The following is a 19,054-nucleotide window of genomic DNA, read 5'->3' as shown; positions in this document are numbered from 1 at the left end:
CTCTGGGGCCGTTTTTCCTGAGCTAAGACAAACACGTGTGAGCGGGAGGCGGGGGAAAAACACCCGTGAGCCAGCTCTCGCTAACTTAGCTTTGTATGCAGTTCGGTCCTCTTTGGGTGCTGATTGTACATGGCTTGATCGTCTTTGGGCGCTGAGAATCAGGCGCGTGGGAGAGCGCAATGATACAGCTTTGTGTGGTTTTAATAAATAAAGATAAATATATCTATCACCTACGTAGACACAATAAATACTGGGATTAGGGCTGGGGAGCATCGGAGAGATGCGTGGTCTTACTTCCCCCCCCCCCCCCGTGGCGGCTAAGTGGAGGAAAACCACGTGGTCCATTCCAGCTCTGCGATGTCTGGCAAGTAGTTCCAGAGCAAAACGACCACCGTGAGCACACCCAGAGTGGTCATGGCACGCCAGGGGGTGCGCAGGAGAGGAAAGCTAAAGGCTGACACTGTGGAGACGCACACCAGGAGGATGGCGGCCACGGTCAACAGGAGGTTCATGAGTTGCCCGTACAGTTTGTACACGCTGGCTTGAGGTAAATCCCTGGCTTCCTGCTGCTGGGCTTGTTGCTGCGTTTCCAGTTTGGCCAGCCGGGTCTGGTAGGAGTCCAGGACCTCCTGCCAAAGGGACAAGGAAAAAGACAGGCCATAGAACCATAGAGCTGGATGGGACCCCCCGGGGTCATCTAGTCCAACCCTCAGCGCAATGCAGGGAATTCGCAAGTAGTTCCCCTTAAGTCTGCAGCATCGGCATTGTGGTCGGGCGGCCATCTAGCCTCCAAGGAAAGGGAACCCACCGCCTCCCGAGGAAGCCTGTTCCCAGGGCTGGCCCTGCCACTAGGCAAACTAGGCGATTGCCTAGGGCACCGGCCTTCTGAGGGCACTGGATTGGGTGCCCCCGTGTGACTTGGTGATGTTATCAGTCGGGGGGGGGGGGCACCAGAAGTCAGCCTTGCCTAGGGTGCCGGACATCTAGGGCCAGCCCAGCCCCAGTTCCACTGAGGAACCACTCTAACGGCCAGGAAGTTCTTCCTAATGTTGAGCTGGAAACTCTTCTGATTTCATTTCAACCCATTGGTCCTGGCCCTACCTTCTGGGGCCACAGAAAACAATTCCACTCCATCCTCTATAGGGCAGCCCTTCAAGTACTTGAAGGTGGTGATCCTATCATTTCTCAGCCGCCTCCTCTCCAGGTTAAACATCCCCAGCTCCTTCAGCCTTTCTTCGTAAAGCTTGGTCTCTGGACCCCTCACCATCTTCGTCGCCCTCCTCTGGACCTCTTCCCGCTTCTCTAGATCCTTCTTAAAATGTGGTGCTCAAAACTGAACACAAGACTGCAGGTGAGGTCAGGACCAATCTAGCTTCCAAGCGTTCCTGCTCAAAAAAAGCCCTGGAGTTGGACCCCGCGGTTCAATCTTTTTGAAACATGGAGGGCCTTTTAAGGAGAGGCACTGGATGCCATCCTGCAAATTTGGTGCCTCTATCTCAAGAACAGCCCCCCCCTAAAGCCCGATACCTGTGGATCAATGCTCCATAGGGTATAATGGAGTGTCCAGCAGACATCCCCCTGCATTTTCTGATAGCCCTGAAGTGGGGGGAGGGCCTCTAAACTGGGAGATCTCCTGGCCCGACCTTGACAGCCCTGTCCAGAGCAATACAAGCTTACCCAGATGTCCCGGGACCGCTCGTAGGACTGATAGACCATCTTCTCTTCAGTGCAGGCCAAGTCATGCTTGAGGTTGTTGATCTCGCTGAGATTCACTTGGACCACGTCGTTCACTTGCACCTCCAAGTTGTAGTGCCTGGAGAGTCAAGGCGGGCTGGGTGAACCCCGGGGATTGGGCAGCGTGGTTCAAGCTCTCTCCTGGGATTGCCAGCCTCCGGGGGTGGGGTGGGCAGGGGGCCTGGAGATCTCCCGCTTTTATCACTGAGCTCCAGGGGTCGTTTTGTAGAAAAATAGGTGGTGGCGGAGCTCATTGGCATAACGCATTAGCATATGCTGCCCTCCCCCACTGCCAGCCAAAAGCAACCCAATGCAAGAAAGGAGAGCCCCGGGCGAGCGAGGCCTGCTTGGGCTGGCTAGAGATCCAGCCACCCCACGCAGGCCTTGCTCGCCTGGGGCTCTCCTTGGCCACCCCTCCCAGTCAAAAGGCCAGCAAGCCATCCACCCATCACCCAAAATCACATAGGGTGGAGAAAGGGTGGTGTGGGCTTCTCCAGGGGTTCATGAGGACTGCTAGAGGTGTGGCAAAGCCCCTGGTGGCTGGCTGGCTGCCCACTCTCCTAATCCGGGGATTGTTATGCAGCTGCACCTACTCTTCAATGGACTCCTGTGAGCTCCTGGTGAATTCAAGGCTTGCTGAGCTCCAACTGGCAGAGAGCAGCTCCCCTGGAGGAAAGGGCTGCTTTGGAGGGGGGACTCTGTGGCATCTTTCCCCCCTCCCTTCCCCAAACCTCTCCCTCCTCAGGGTCCACCCCGCAAATCTCCAGGCCTTTCCCGACCCAGACTTGGCAATGCCCCCGCCAAGGCAGCTGACTGATCCTGTTAGCGACGGAGCTTACGGCACGAGCCCTAAACGGATTGTGCAGGAGCTGGCTCTGCTTCCTCCTTTGACGCTTCTGCAGACGACAGGGAAGGGAGGGGGGTCGCTGTTAGCTGCTAGGCTTGGGGGCAGCACAGGAGTTGAAGGAGTGCGGGCCCTGAAGACCACGAGCATCACGGGAGGGGACTGGTGAGGGATCAGGGGAACTCACATTTGCGGGCCCTCCGGAGAATCAGGCACTGGAACACTCCAATGCCTGAAAGGGGGACTCGGAGAGGGATGGGAATCTTGTAAGTTTGGGGTAGCGGATAAGTCCACAGGCTCTGATCGGGGACAACCAGGTTTGATTCCCAGGCCTCCGATTAAGCAGGAGCTCAGCCCTGAACCTTTCTGAGGGTTCCCCCTCTTCCTCCCCACCTACCTCATACGTTGAATAGTAGGTGCAGCTGCATAACAAGCCCTGGATTAGGAGAGCAGGCAGCCAGCCAGCCACCAGGGGCTTTGCCACACCCCCAGCAGCCCTTGTTAACCCTGGAGAAGCCCGCATCACACTTTCTCAACTTCTTATGTGATTTTGGGAGGGGAGTGTCTTGCTGGCCTTTTGACTGGGGTCTCAGCTCAAGGACTTCCCCATCACCTCCTGCTTGGTCCTTTCAACTATAGACGCCGGGTATTGAACCTGGGACCTTCTGCATGCCAAGCAGAGGCTCTGCCACTGAGCCAGGGTCTCAGGTCAAGGTCTTTCCCATCACCTCCTGTCTGGTCCTTTTACCTGGAGATGCCAGGGATTGAACTTGGGACCTTCTGCATGCCAAGCAGAGGCTCTGCCACTGAGCCAGGGTCTCAGGTCTAGGTCTTTCCCATCACCTCCTGCCTGGTCCTTTTAATTGGAGATGCCAGGGATTGAACTTGAGACCTTCTGCATGTCAGGGAGAGGCTCTGCCACTGAGCCAGGTCAAGGTCTTTCTTATCACCTCCTGCCTGGTCCTTTTTACTGGAGATGCCAGGGATTGAACCTGGGACCTTCTGCATGAAGAGCAAATGCTGTACCACTGAGCCAGGGTCCCAGGTCTAGGTCTTTCCCATCACCTTCTGCCTGGTCCTTTCAACGGGAGAAGACGAGGATTGAACCTGGGACCTTCTGCATGTCAAGCACAGGCTCTGCCACTGAGCCAGGGACTCAGGTCAAGGTCTTTCCCATCACCTCCTGCCTGGTCCTTTTAATTGGAGATGCCAGGGATTGAACCTGGGACCTTCTGCATGAAGAGCAGATGCTGTACCACTGAGCCAGGGTCCCAGGTCTAGGTCTTTCCCATCACCTTCTGCCTGGTCCTTTCAACGGGAGATGACGGGGATTGAACCTGGGACCTTCTGCATGAAGAGCAGATGCTCTACCACTGAGCCAGGGTCCCAGGTCTAGGTCTTTCCCATCACCTCCTGCCTGGTCCTTTCAATGGGAGATGACAGGGATTGAACCTGGGACCTTCTGCATGCCAAGCAGAGGCTCTGCCACTGCGCCAAGGTCTCAGGTCAAGGTCTTTCCCATCACCTCCTGCCTGGTCCTTTTAACTGGAGATGCCGGGGATTGAACCTGGGACCTTCTGCATGAAGAGCAGATGCTCTACCACTGGGCCAGGGTCTCAGTTTAAGAACTTTCCCATCCCCTCCTGCCTGGTCCTTTCAACTGGAAATGCTAGGGATTGAACCTGGAACCTTCTGCCTGCCAAGCAGAGGCTCTGCCACTGAGCCACAGTCGCTCTGAAGATGATGGACTGGGGTTTAGTGAGGAACATGATACAAGCCAGCTCCAAACCAGAGGACAGGGAATCAGGAAGGTGGGATATTGAGCCACTCAAGGAGGCCGCCGCCCACCTCTTCTTCTCCTCCTGCAAGAGTTCCATCATCTCCCACTTGTCTTCCTTCCATGACTTCTCCAGCTTCTGCCATTCCTCCTCCAGGGCCTTGTGGGTTCCCTTCAGCTCGGCCAGCTGACTCCGGAGTTCCTGGAGCCTCAGCTGGACTGCCTCGTCCAGGGCCTGCTTGGTGTTGGCTTCGGGGGCGGGGCCTCTTTCCTCGCTTTGCACAGGGGGAGGGCTGTGGATCTCCTCCACGGTGCTATTTTTGGAGCCGCGGAGCCGAGGGAGGCTGAAATATGCTGGGCGGGAGAAGCTGCCCCTAGGGGTGGAGAGCTGCTGCTGGGAAGAGGAGGTGCTGGCGAGGCTGTCCCGCTCCGCCGCCGCCTTCTGCTCCAACCTTTTCAGCTGGAGCCAGCAGTCCTGCAGGCGCTGCTCGAGGTGGGCGATGTTGGCGGAGGAGCGCTGGTTGATCCGCTCGAAGGCCTGCCGGATGGAGGGGGCCTTCTCCCGGTCGGCCTTGCTCACCAGCTCCACGTAGCAGGAGGTGTTGTCGTCCTGGTTGGCCTTCTCCACCCGCAGCAGCTCGGACAGGTGCATGATGCGGTGCTGGAGGCTGTCCCTCTGGCTGCGGCTGCCGGTGGAGCTCCCCGAGGAACGCCGTCCCTGCGATGCTGTGGAAGCCACCGAGACGGTGCGCTCTCGAAAGAGGTCCGCCTGCGACAGGGAGGAAGCGGGGAGACGACGGGGTCAGGGAACAGGGTGGCCAGTCCCCAGGGGGGTGACAGATGAAAGGAACCACCGCATTGCTTATGTATTGCAAATAATCGCTCCACAGATCTTTCTTAGATCCTCTTCATGTATTCGTCACCAAAATTCTTGCAAATGCCCGTGAATACAGCACAACTCAAAATATAAATTAATTTCCAGTTGCTGTAATGGTACCAAAGTCCACTGTCGGCATCCTTTCGTTGATAGCGGGTGCGGTACCAATAAATGTGCTACTTCTTGCTTGGGTAGCAGTTCGAAATCCAACCGGCATGGCGACACAGATCCCAGGTTCAGTCCATGTTTCATTCAGCCTTCTACTGGCCGCTTTTCTTATGTCCTGGAACCCGTGCTTAAGGCAAAAGCTCACATGACATGGAGTACGATTCGTGCAAACTGAAGAGACATAATATTGTCAGAACGTAAGAAAAGCGGCCAGTAGAAGGGTGAATGAAACACAGACTGAACCTAGGACCCGTGTCGCCACACCTGTTGGATTTTGGACTGCTACCCGAGCAAGAAGTAGCACATGCTGTACCTGCTGGATTTTGGACTGCTACCTGAGCAAGAAGTAGCACACGCTGTACCTGCTGGATTTTGGACAGCTACTGTTAGAGTGATTCCTCAGTGGAACAGGCTTCCTCCTCGGGAGGTGGTGGGCTCTCCTTCCTTGGAGGTTTTTCAACAGAGGCTAGATGGCCCTCTGACAGCAATGAAGATCCTGTGAGTTTAGAGGGAGGCGTTTGTGAGTTTAGAGCGATTCCTCAGTGGAACAGGTTTCCTCAGGAGGTGGTGGGCTCTCCTTCCTTGGAGGTTTTTCAACAGAGGCTAGATGGCCATCTGACAGCAATGAAGATCCTGTGAATTTAGGGGGAGGCGTTTGTGAGTTTCCTTCATTGTGCAGGGGGTTAGACTAGATGACCCTAGAGGTCCCTTCCAACTCTATGATTCTATGATTCTACCCAAGCAAGAAGTAGTGCACGCCATACCTGTTGGATTTTGGACTGCTACTCAAGCAAGAAGTAGCACATTTATTGGTACTGCACACGTCTATCAACGAAAGGATACAGACAGTGGACTTTGGTACCATTACAGCAACTGGAAATTAATTTGTATTTTGAGTTGTGCTGTATTCATGGACATTTGTAAGAATTTTGGGAAGAATACATGAATGGATTATAAGAAATATCTGTGGAGCAATTATTTGCAATATATAAGTAACGCAGTGATTTATTTGTTGTTACTAATCAATACACTGTGGTTTCTGGTTTTGCCTAATCCCCAGGTGGGAACAGGGGAATCCCCTGGTTTGGAGCCCCCCCCCCCACTTCAGGGTAATCAGAAAGTGGTGCGGGGAGGAGGAGTAGGGAAATATCTGCTGGGCACTCCATTATTCTCTTTGGAGACCAATTCCCATAGGATATAATGGAGAATTGATCTGTAGGTATCTGGGGCTTGGGGGGGGGCTGTTATTTGAGGTAGAGGCACCAAATTTTCAGCATAGCATCTGTTGCCTCTCCCCGGAATATCTCCCAAGTTTCAAAAGGATTGGACCAGGGAGTCCAATTCTATGAGCCCCAAAAGAAAGCGCCCCTATCCTTCATTATTTTCAATGGAGGGAAGGCATTTAAAAGAAGTGCGGTCCCTTTAAATGGGATGGCCAGAATTCCCTTTGGAGTTCAATTATGCTTGTCACACCCTGGCTCCACCCCCAAAGTCTCCTGGCTCCACCCACAAAGCCCCAGAATTTTCTTGAATTGGATTTGGCAATCCTAGTCATCAGAGGAAAAGCATCTCAATGGTCGGAATAGGCAGAGGGTCTGTTCAAAGCCCCTCGCTTGTGACTTTTGGCTTTTACCTGGTGAAGGTTGTTGGACTGAGCGACTCAGCATGTCTGGACATGGCGGGGGCACTACATCGCTCTAAGGGTGCAGAGGTGTTTTCTCTTTAAATGGGCGGCCTCTCTTTGTTTTAATCTGGGAGCTGCCCTTTGACCCTTCCTCTTCTCCCTTTGTCCTCTTCCTCTTCTCCTCATGGCCTTCCATGGAGACACCCACCTCGGCAGGTCTCCCTGAATTGCAGTGAGCTTCGAAGCGAGAGTGGTCCAAGCAACCAAGGCGTTTCGAATAGGCCTCTCCTTTCTGGCAACTGTGCCACTAGAGTTGCCAACCCCCAGTTGGAAACCTTGATCTCCTGCTATTACAATTGACTTCCAGATGACCTGGATGAGTTCACCTGGAGGAAATGGTTGCTTTGGAGGGTGGACTTTATGGCATTACATCCTGCTTGTCAGCCACCAGCGTGCCTGCAGCAGATGTGGACTATTGCACCCTTCTTAAATCTTCGTTCGCGAAGCCAAGCCGAGAACGCAGAACATCCTGCTGAGGCCCCTCCCTTCCCCAAACCCCACCCTTTCCAGGTTCCATCCCCGCCAAATCTCCAGATATTTCCCAACCCAGAGCTGGCATCCCTACCCTGTGCCGCTTGGGAAGTCTAAATGAGTCTGTCTTCCTGTCTTGTGCCATGTAAACTCCCAAAGGGAGGAGAAAGGAAAAGGGCGCATTACCACCCAGGTGGGATGAAGACATTACTCACAGAGCTGTGTTGCTGGCTGGTGGAGCTTTCTGCCTCTTGGGAGGATTCTCCCTTGGAAGGGTCATTGAGATCCACCATGGATGCTGCGTGGAGACAAACAGGTGGGTCAAAGAGCCAGCCATCTCAGATCTTGCCCAGACCGTGGTGCTGCCACGGTCCTATCCTACACAGTTATTCCAGGAACCAGGGGCCCCAACATGGCTAGACACCCACCCACCCCAAATTGATTCTCCTATTTTTTCACAATGCACAGTTTTAAAAACGTCAATGCGGAGAATTTCACTACTGGAGAAATAGTCCAAGGGAACCCTGCCTCCCTCTTCCAAAATACCAGAACTTGAGAGCCTGTTTGGTGTAGTGGTTAAGTGTGCGGACTCTTATCTGAGAGAACCGGGTTTGATACACCCTCTCCTCCACATGTACCTGCTGGTACGGCCTTGGGTCAGCCATAGCTCTGGCGGAGGTTGTCCTTGAAAGGGCAGCTGCTGTGAGAGCCCTCTCAGCCCCACCTACCTCACAAGGTGTCTGTTTTGGGGGAGGAAGATAAAGGAAATTGTAAGCCGTTCTAAGACTCTGAAATTCAGAGCGGAGGGCGGCATATGAATCCAATATCATCCAGTGAACATAAGAACAGCCACGGGTGCGGTAGCTATGAATTCCTTGCACCTTACAGCAGTTTGATTACCCTCAAGGTCCCTTCTCGCTCTCTGTTTCTACAGTTTAGATCAGGTTCATATTGGGCGGAGGAAGTGGAATTTTTGTCTGGGGGGGTCCATGGTGGTTCTTGGCAAATGGCCGTTGAGTCACAGCGCAAAGCAACACTCTTGTCAAATAGACTTGGGCCCAGTTCTGATAGGGCCATTGCTAGTAATATTAAGCGCTGTAGATCTCCCGATCAGCAATTTCCCCTAGGGCTGCCAATCCCCAGTTGGGCAAACCAAAAACTCCTGAAGGTCTATGTGATCCAAATTACAAGGCTGTAATGTCCATATTGTATATCAAAGTCTTTAATAAAGCAGATGTCTTGTAGAAATGTCTCACACAGGTATGGTTCACAGTAGAACAGATATATCTTCAAATCCCAAAAATTGTAGATTGCAACAGGATTGTTAACGTGGAATTCCTGTTTCATACTGAGTAATTCCTGACTGAAGAGAGGCTCCTGGCGCAGAGTGGTAAAGCTGCAGTAGTGCGGTCAGAGCCCTCTGCTCATGACCTGAGTTCGATCCCGGCAGAAGCTGGTTCAGGTAGATGGCTCCAGGTTGACTCAGCCTTCCATCCTTCCAAGGTGGGTAAAATGAGTCCCCAGCTTGCTGGGCGGGAAAGTGTAGATGACTGGGGAAGCCAATGGCAGACCACCCCATAACAAAGTCTGCTGTGAAAACGTTGTGAAAACAACGTCACCCCAGAGGTGGAAACGACAGGTGCTTGCCCAGGGGGGACTACCTTGACCTTTAATTCCTGACTGAGCTTTTTTGACGGCTATAGAATTGTGGAGACCTTCCGGTACCTTGGAAACTAAATAGAATCACACACCAGATTAATATCTGGGTTTCTCAGTAAATGTCAAGCCTGAAGAAATGGATGTATGAATGAAACAGGAATTACACATGAACAATCCTGTTGCAATCTACGATTTTTGGGATTTGAAGATATCTCTGTTCTACTGTGAACCATACCTGTGTGAGACATTTCTATCGGACATCTGATTTATTAAAGACTTCGATATACAATATGGACATTACAGCCTAGTAATTTGGATCACATATAGCAGAGGTTTTTGGTTTGCCTACACCCAGTTTGGTGTAGTAGTTAAGTGCGCGGACTCTTATCTGGGAGAACCGGGTTTGATTCCGCACTCCTCCACTTGCACCTGCTGGAATGGCCTTGGTTCAGCCATAGCTGGCAGAGGTTGTCCTTGAAAGGGCAGCTGCTGGGAGAGCTCTCTCAGCCCCACCCACCTCACAGGGTGTCTGTTGTGGGGGGAGAAGATATAGGAGATTGTAAGCTGCTCTGAGTCTCTGGTTCAGGGAGAAGGGCGGGGTATAAACGAGCGGAAGCCACGGCGGGGTATAAACGAGCGGGAACGCGTGCGAGCAACCGCGGCGACTGTCGCCGGCACCTTTGGTGCATGGGTGCCTGCAGCAGGTGGCCTACTGTGTCCTGGCAGGGGGCCCCCGCGGCATGGGGGGTGCCATCTGGCTGTCTCCCTGGCTGCTGCCAGCCAATCCGTGGCGTCCCTGTCCCTGCCTTTGTACTACTCTGGGAGCCCACGCTCCAGCATATTTACCACATCTACAGGTGGTGGCCAGGGCTTGGCTGTGCCGCGTTCTGGCACCCCAAACCCCTTTGGAAGCCAATGAGCGGCGCCGTAGATCCGCCCACGCCTGAACGGCTAGCTGCCACTTATGTCTGGATTGGGCTGCCCGGGGTGGGCTGTTTTTTTTGAGGTAGAGGCACCATATTTTCAGCATAGCATCTGGTACCTCTCCTCAACACACACACACACACACCCAAGTTTCAAAAAGATTGGACCAGGGGAGCCTTCAAAGAAGCTGCCCCCTATCCTTCATTATTTCCAAAGGAGGGAAGGCATTTAAAAGGTATGCTGTCCCTTTAAATGTGATGGCCAGAACTCCCTTTGGCGTTCCATCCTGCTTGCCACAACCTTGCTCCTGGCTCCACCCCCAAAGTCCCCAGATAGTTCTTGAGTCGAACCTGGCAACCCTAACACCCTCCCAGACTCAGAGATTCACACAGCCCCCATTTCGATTTACTGCACCAAGGACTTATGGCAACTTCTAAGGAGAAAAAGCACCTCGGGGAGGAAGTGATTTCCGGCAAACCAGCAGAGGGCGCTTTATCTTCTCCCGGCCACCATTTCTCTCCTGCCGTTCCACCCCAGCTGCTTCCCTTGAAGGGTCGGCCCGGCCACTAGGCAAACTAGGCAGTTGCCTAGGGTGCTGGCTTTCTGGGGCACTGAATTGGGTGACAATATGTGGGCAGGGGGACCAGAATTTAGCTTTGCCTTGGGGGCCAGACAGTCTGAGCCAGCCATGCTCCCTTGTGCCGCCCCTCCTCTCATTTTCCAGGCTTCATCTTCACATTCACCTGGATTTCTGCTGCTTCAGGCAAAACAACTTTTATTAAATGTTAAAATTTGGAAACAATCGAGAAGTATGCATTTGATGATGTATAATACAGTGCCAAACTTTAAAATAAAACGTCTTCAGAAGAGTTAGTTATAATCCGGTGTTCTAGACACTGAAAGATTGCTAGTGGGATACTAAACATAGTGGGAGACAGAGGAAGTAAGCTATAGGGAGCCAAATCCAAAATGAATTATAAGGAAGTTATTAACAAAAAGAGGCTATTCAACCAATTTTTAAATACTCGAGAAAACCCCAAACCCTATGCACTCGGAAGAGGGAATTAAAAGTGAGGGGAAATAAACAATTAGCAAGAGTATGCTATTTTGTTTTAAAGCCGTTCCGACTGGCTTGGTGTCAGGGAGTGTGGCCTGGTATGCAAATAAGCTCCTGCTGGGCTTTTTCTACAAAAAAGGCCGGTGTGAAACAATGGCGACATCAGGGGGTGTGGCCTAATATGCAAATGAGATCCTGCTGGGCCTTTTCTGCATAAAAACCTCTGTTTTTCAGAAATGTAGCCATGAGTGCTATGGACTGTTGGATGGAAGAAATTCATGTCCTGTCGTGAGATTTAATAATGGGACCCATTTGGAAACAAATTTCTTGTATGCTTTTGTCAAACAGTAATGAAAACTGCAGTAATGCAGTCGGAGCCCTCTGGTCACGATCTGAGTTCGATCCCAGCGGAAGATGGGTTCAGGTAGCCGGCTCCAGGTTGACGCAGCCTTCCATCCCTTCCGAGGTCGGTAAAATGAGTCCCCAGCTTGCTGGGGGGAAAGTGTAGATAACTGAGGAAGGCAATGGCAAACCAACCCGTAAAAAATCTGCCATGAAAATGTTGTGAGAGCAACGTCACCCCAAAGTCAGAAACAACTGGCTGGTTTGAGAAAGGGTTAAACTCAGACAAACCGGCAGTTGTCTCCTGGATGTTGCCCTTCCCAAAACAGCTTTTATTAAAAGAACTGGTTAAGGTTTAAATCCAAGCGGGTTTAGTTGAGGGCGAAGTCTACTCCTGGTGGAATACAAGGCATGCATGCTGCAGTATTACATGGTGGGGGGGGAGAGGTGGAATTCTAGCAGGAGCTCCTTTGCATATTAGGCTGCACACCCCTGATGTGTGCCAATCCTCTGAGAGCTTACCAAAAAGAGCCTTGTAAGCTCTCGGAGGATTGGCTACATCAGGGGTGTGTGGCCTAATATGCAAAGGAGCTCCTGCTAGAATTCTACCTCTGATGGTGGTGGGGAAGTAAGAGAAGTGCAACCCTAATAACAGAATAGAACAGGGGTCTCCCGGCATGGTGCCCACCCACACCTTTCCTGGTGCCCACAAAGGGGTTTTGCAAAGTGGGCGGGGCTTTTGTCCTGTACAGTTTCTGAGTGGCCTTTGATTGGTGTTACTAGGATTCCTCTTTCTAGAAGACGTATCAGGCCACTTTTGGGACAGCACCAGAATGTAGGCAGAGGCAGACAAAGGAAGGAAGGAAGGAAGGAAGGAAGGAAGGAAGGAAGGAAGGAAGGAAGGAAGGAAGGAAGGAAGGAAGGAAGGGAGGGAGGGAGGGAGGGAGGGAGGGAGGGAGGGAGGGAGGAAGGAAGGAAGGAAGGAAGGAAGGAAGGAAGGAAGGAAGGAAGGAAGGAAGGAAGGAAGGAAGGAAGGAAGGAAGGAAGGAAGGAAGGAAGGAAGGAAGGAAGGAAGGAAGGAAGGAAGGAAGGAAGGATTCACCCAAAGGGTGATTAACACATGGAATTCACTGCCAAAGGAGGTGGTGGAGGCTATGTCTAAAAGGCTATTCAGGCAGGGAATTAAATGGATTTTCAAACGACACACTTTAATGCCAGAAGGGTTGAATGCGAATTTACCGTGCTTTCTGTAATTTATTATGCGTGTGCCTTTCATTTCCTTCTGTAAAAATGATACGTGGAAACTGTAGATTTGTATGTTATTGCTTTAAGGGACTCTGTAATTAATTGCTCTCTCTCGGCTTGGCTTCGCGAACGAAGATTTAAGAAGGGTGCAGTAGTCCACGTCTGCTGCAGGCTCGCTGGTGGCTGACAAGACCAATGCGGGACAGGCAGATCCGGCCACAGTGGCTGCAGGGAAAAGTCTGATTTGGGGTTGGTGCTGCAGCAGTGCGATTCTTCCTCAATCTCCTTTTGTCCTCAAGACCAGCTATGCATGCGTTCTCAAAGGAAGAGACAGCCTGGTGGATGGTGTGCCTCCATGCTTTGCGATCTGAGGCTAGGTCAGACCACTGGTGATGGTTGATGCGACAGGTGCCAAGGGATTTCTTCAAGGAGTCCTTGTACCTCTTCTTTGGTGCCCCTCTATTTCGATGGCCGGTGGAATTAATTGCACTCGTGGATATATAGGCATGTATTTTAGAGTTGAAGAGCCCCGTGGCGCAGAGTGGTAAAGCTGCAGTATTGTAGTTTCAGGTAGTCGGCTTGAGGTTGACTCAGGCTTCCATCCTTCTGAGGTTGGTAAAATGTGTACCCAGCTTGCTGGGGGGAAAGCGTAGATGACTGGGGAAGCCAATGGCAAACTGCCCCGCAAAAAAAGTCTGCCGTGAAAACATGAAAGCAACATCAGCCCAGAGTCGGAAACAACTGGTGCTTGCACAGGGGACTATCTTTTTATTTTGGAGTTAATTTTAAACTGGAGAGAGCCAGTTTGGTGTAGTGGTTAAGTGTGCAGACTCTTATCTGGGAGAACCAGGTTTGATTCCCCACTCCTCCACTTGCACCTGTTGGAATGGTCTTGGGTCAGCCATAGCTCTGGCAGAGGTTGTCCATGAAAGGGCAGCTGCTGTGAGAGCCCTCTCAGCCCCACCCACCTCACAGGGTGTCTGTTGTGGGGGAGGGAGATAAAGGAGATTGTGAGCCACTCTGAGACTCTTGAGTGGAGGACAGAATATAAATCCAATGTCTTCTTCTTAACAATACCATGACGGTGTATGGATGAATTTTACATGTCTACATTTCCAGAGTTTATTTTAATACATTGTTATGTCATAAGTATTTTTTACATGCAGCTCGTCGAAGCTGGAGTGAGTGAAATGGGGGTTCAAGTACAACCTCGTCGCACATAATTTTTGGCAAGCTGCGCTGGAAATTCTTCAGCTTGGAGCGTTGGACTCTTGCGAGAACATTTATGTCTTGAAAAAACAGCCCAGACCCGCCTACTGAAAAAGTTTGCATTTACTGCAATTGAAAGACTTTGGGAATGGGTGGAGCAGACGCTCTTGGTATATGTTGAGTCTATGGTTGATTCTATAACCTAATCTATTAATTCTTATGAGAAAATTTGTACTTTCATAGACCTTTGCATTTTTTATTTTTTATTTTTTTGAGGCTGGATTTCGCGGATCCCCAGCTTTGATCCCCAGTACCACCTGGAGGGTAGCAACCATAGAGAATCTATCAGGGGTGGCCAAACACGGAGAGCTGGTTTGGTGTAGTGGTTAAGTGTGCGGACTCTTTATCTGGGAGAACCGGGTTTGATTCCCCACTCCTCCACTTGCACCTGCTGGCATGGCCTTGGGTCAGCCATAGCTCTGGCAGAGGTTGTCCTTGAAAGGGCAGCTGCTGTGAGAGCCCTCTCAGCCCCACCCACCTCAGAGGGTGTCTGTTGTGGGGGAGGAAGGGAAAGGAGATTGTGAGCCGCTCTGAGACTCTTCGGAGTGGAGGGCGGGATATAAATCCAATATCTTCATCTACCTCACAGGGTGTCTGTTGTGGGGGAGGAAGGGAAAGGAGATTGTGAGCCGCTCTGAGACTCTTCGGAGTGGAGGGCGGGATATAAATCCTATATCTTCATCTACCTCAAAGGGTGTCTGTTGTGGGGGAGGAAGGGAAAGGAGATTGTGAGCCTCTCTGAGACTCTTCGGAGTGGAGAGCGGGATATAAATCCAATATCTTCATCTACCTCACAGGGTGTCTGTTGTGGGGGAGGAAGGTAAAGGAGATTGTGAGCCGCTCTGAGACTCTTCAGAGTGGAGGGTGGGATATAAATCCAATATCTTCTTCTTCATGTAAGAGCCACACAGAATTAACATCAGATTTTGAGAGCTGCAAGACAGGAGCATCAGAAGACAGCCGAATTTGCAAATGAGCCCCTGCCGGGCTTTTTCTACCCCAAAAGCTCTGGATAAATCAATGCAATCAACAGGATGAGAGATGTCCGATATGCAATTCCTGGATAATGCTTCCTGGCCAGCCGAAACTGCGTTCCTGCTCAAAAAAAACACCAACCCCTGGATTTATCCTGTGTAACCCGCCTCGACTCTCGGTGAGAAAGATGAACTAGAAACAACATGAATAAATAAATGAGATATGCAAGTGACATTCAGGCGCTCTGTCTCCTCTCCGTCTGAGCTCTGGTCTGAAGAACTAGCGCAGAGCTTAATCCAGGGGTGGCCAAACTGTGGCTCGGGAGCCACATGTAGCTCTTTCACACCTCAGCTCTCCTGGCTCTGGCTGCCACTGATTTTGTTTAAAACAATTTTTATTTAGTAACATATGGTAGCAATATCTTATTCCTGCATCATTAATAACTTTTTATCTATCCCATATATTACTTTCTAACCACCCCTCCCCCCGTTACTTGACCCCCGCTGGTGTTATTTACTAATAATACTAATATTAAAAGGTACCCTTAACTAATGAAAAACAAACATTTACATTCTTCTTCCTTCTAAGACTTAATCATTATCAAAAATTGTCCAATGTCCTTTTATTTTCCACTTTTTTTCTACGTATCTTCTGAACTTTTCCCACTCCATCTTAAAAACTTCTAAGTCATAGTCTCTTAAAATTCTTGTTAATTTGCTCATCTCACTCCATGTCATAACTTTTACAATCCAATCCCATTTCTCTGGTATTTTTTCTTGCTTCCACAACTGCGCATATAATGTCCTAGCAGCTGAAAGCAAGTACCAAATTATAGTTCTATCTTCTTTTGGAAATTTTTCCATTTGTAATCCCAATAGAAAAGTCTCTGCAATTTTCTTAAATACATATCCCAAGATCCTAGAAATTTCTTGTTGAATCATTTGCCAATACTTTTTTGCTCTTTCACAAGTCCACATATGGTAGAAAGAACCTTCATGTTTTTTACATTTCCAACATCTGTCTGGCAACTTATTGTTCATCTTTGCCAACTTTTTAGGAGTCATATACCATCTATACATCATTTTAAAACAGTTCTCTTTAATACTATGGCACGTCCAAAGCTTCATAGAGTTCTTCCACAAATATTCCCAAGTGTCCATCTGTATTTCTTTATTTACATTTATTGCTCACTTAATCATTTGAGATTTCACTACTTCATCTTCCGTAGACCATTTTAAAAGTAATTTATGTAGTTTTGAAATTAATTTTTCATTGTCTCCAAGCAGAACTCTTTCCATTTGTTTGCTCTTTTCTTATTCCTTCTGTTTTAATATCATTATCCACCAAACTTTTTGTTGCATTTGGAACCAATCATATTTATTATTCAGCTCTTCAGCAGTTTTCAATTCTATTTTGCCACTTTGTATTTTTAATAGTTGATTATATGACAACCACTTTTCCTCACTCGTCTCAGCTGTTATTTTTATTACTTCTGCTGGCACTATCCATAACGGTTTTCTCTCATCTCCATATTTCTTATATATCATCCATGTATTTAGCAAATTATTTCTTATATAATGGTGAGAGAAAAAACCATCCATCTTTCCCCCCCCATAATACATATAAGCGTGCCAGCCAAATTTATTTCCATGACCTTCCAACGCTAAGAGTTTTTTGTTTAACAGCATCATCCATTCTTTTATCCACACTAAACAAATTGCATAATAATATAATTTTAAATTTGGTCATTGGAATCCGCCTCTCTCTTTTGCATCTGTTAAAATTTTCATTTTAATCCTTGGTTTCTTCCCAGCCCACACAAACTCTGAAATTTTTCTTTGCCATCTATTAAATTGTTTACTGTCTTTCACAATCGGGATAGTTTGAAACAAATACATTATTCTTGGTAGACTATTCATTTTAATTGCAGCTCTGGCTGCCACTGATGATGGCTCGGCCATGGCAAAAAGAAAATGAAAAAAGCAGACCGCATGCTGGAGGTCCCCTGGAAGTTTGGGGGGGGGCCTGCCTGGATGTCAGGGGGCAGTGCCCCCACAGGCCCCTCTGTGGCTACAGATCTGCACATACCATGTTGAAGAAGAAGATATTGGATTTATATCCCGCCCTCCACTCCGAAGAGTCTCAGAGTGGCTCACAATCTCCTTTCCCTTCCTCCCCCACAACAGACACCCACTGAGGTAGATGAAGATATTGGATTTATATCCCGCCCTCCACTCCAAAGAGTCTCAGAGCGGCTCACAATCTCCTTTCCCTTCCTCCCCCACAACAGACACCCAGTGAGGTAGATGAAGATATTGGATTTATATCCCGCCCTCCACTCCGAAGAGTCTCAGAGCGGCTCACAATCTCCTTTCCCTTCCTCCCCCACAACAGACACCCTGTGAGGTAGATGAAGATATTGGATTTATATCCCGCCCTCCACTCCAAAGAGTCTAAGAGCGGCTCACAATCTCCTTTCCCTCCCTCCCCCACAACAGGCACCCTTTGAGGTGGGTGAGGCTGAGAGGGCTCTCACAGCAGCTGCCCTTTCAAGGACAACCTCTGCCAGAGCTATGGCTGACCCAAGACCATGCCAGCAGGTGCAAGTGGAGGAGTGGGGAATCAAACCCGGTTCTCCCAGATAAGAGTCCACACACTTAACCACTACACCATACTGGCTCTCCTTGTTGGGTCAGAAAGTCCAAGAAGACACAGTAGAGGGGACTGAGTTGCAGAGGTCCAGGGGAAACAGTATGGGCATGATGCCATTGTTGGAAGACCAGTGTCGATTGTCTGTCCGGGTGACCAAGGCAGATCCTGGGCCTTCCTCCGGACCAAAGCAAGATTTAGAGCAGGGTTCCCCGACACGGTGCCCCTGGGTGCGAAGGCATCTGCCGCTGCTTCCCTCTGTGCCCACTGAGGTTTTCGGAAAGTGGGCGGGGCCACCGTAAGGCAGGGCTCGCTATTGGCTGTCCTCGTTCAAAGGGAAGTTTTCCACTGGAGGACAGGTCATCGCCTGGGGTTTCCCACAGAGTGTGGTTCCATTCTCCCATCAGTTGTTCTTCCTCCCCTAGAGAAAGGGCTGCTTGGGAGGCACTGTACCCCATGAAGGCCCCTGTTCTCCCCCAGCCCTGTCCCCAAATCTCCAGGAGTTTCCCAACTGGGATCCGGCAACCCTAGGCGGTAAGTAGGAAGCTAATGGGACAGGCTAACGCTCAGGTCTGTGAGGTGTCAAAAGAGTTTCAGAAGCACTGCCCGTTGCAGCTGTCAGTTTCTTGGCGGCCTACCCAGCAGCGGCCCCCTTCCATTCATGCCCTGCCAAGTCTGAAAAGCCAGGCAGATCAGCTGTCCCCAGAAGGGGAATTCGCCACATTCCAAACCACCAGATGTCTCGAAGTCTGTCTTCCGTACTTTCTTTCCCCTCTCCGGGGCAGACTTACACCTGCCTTGTAACTCCATCATTATTTCGCCAGATTTTTTAAAAAGTGGTGCCATTTAAAGGGAGAAACACTGTGGGGTCTGCCATTTAAAGGGAGAAACAGCCATGAAGGTCTCCTGGAATTATCACCGATCTACAGGCTACACCGACCAGTTCCCCTGGAGAAAATGGCTGCTTTGGAGGCGGAACTCTGCGGCCTTGGACTCCACTGTGGATCAGGGATGACAGCCTCCAGGTGGGACCTGGGGATCTCCTGGAATTCCAGCTCATCCCCAGACTAGAGATCAGTTCCCCTGGAGGAAAGGGCTGCTTTGGAGGCGGAAATCTGTGGCCTTGGACTCCACTGTGGATCAAGGATGCCAGCCTCCAGGTGGGACCTGGGGATCTCCTGGAATTCCAGCTCATCCCCAGACTAGAGATCAGTTCCCCTGGAGGAAAGGGCTGCTTTGGAGGCGGAACTCTGTGGCCTTGGACTCCACTGTGGATCAAGGATGCCAGCCTCCAGGTGGGACCTGGGGATCTCCTGGAATTCCAGCTCCTCTCCAGACTAGAGATCAGTTCTCCTGGAGAAAAGGGCTGCTTTGGAGGG

The 19,054-nt window shown here is 50.3% G+C and overlaps 1 protein-coding gene across 1 annotated transcript; it reads right to left on the bottom strand.

Annotated features, from left to right (window-relative positions):
- Positions 1–317: 317 nt before the first annotated feature.
- TEX28 (testis expressed 28) lies at positions 318–7,848 on the bottom strand. The gene is made up of 4 exons (XM_060253255.1): positions 7,771–7,848; positions 4,427–5,124; positions 1,678–1,813; positions 318–629 (listed from the first exon to the last, which is right to left on the bottom strand). The coding sequence occupies exons 1-4, from the start codon at positions 7,846–7,848 to the stop codon at positions 318–320; spliced, it is 1,224 nt and encodes a 407-aa protein (XP_060109238.1).
- Positions 7,849–19,054: the final 11,206 nt, after the last annotated feature.

This window comes from Heteronotia binoei, chromosome 13 (assembly GCF_032191835.1).
Source record: "Heteronotia binoei isolate CCM8104 ecotype False Entrance Well chromosome 13, APGP_CSIRO_Hbin_v1, whole genome shotgun sequence".
Classification (NCBI taxonomy): domain Eukaryota; kingdom Metazoa; phylum Chordata; class Lepidosauria; order Squamata; family Gekkonidae; genus Heteronotia; species Heteronotia binoei.
The sequence above is the reverse complement of the archived record's forward strand: the minus strand, read 5'-3'. Positions and strand labels throughout refer to the sequence as shown.

Coding starts and splice junctions, on each gene's coding strand:
- TEX28 (XM_060253255.1), bottom strand. CDS start 7,848: ATGGTGGATCTCAATGACCCTTCCAAGGGAGAATCCTCCCAAGAGGCA. Junction 5,125..7,770: donor CCAGCCAGCAACACAGCTCT/GTGAGTAATGTC, acceptor TCCCTGTCGCAG/GCGGACCTCTTTCGAGAGCG. Junction 630..1,677: donor AGCGGTCCCGGGACATCTGG/GTAAGCTTGTAT, acceptor TCCCTTTGGCAG/GAGGTCCTGGACTCCTACCA.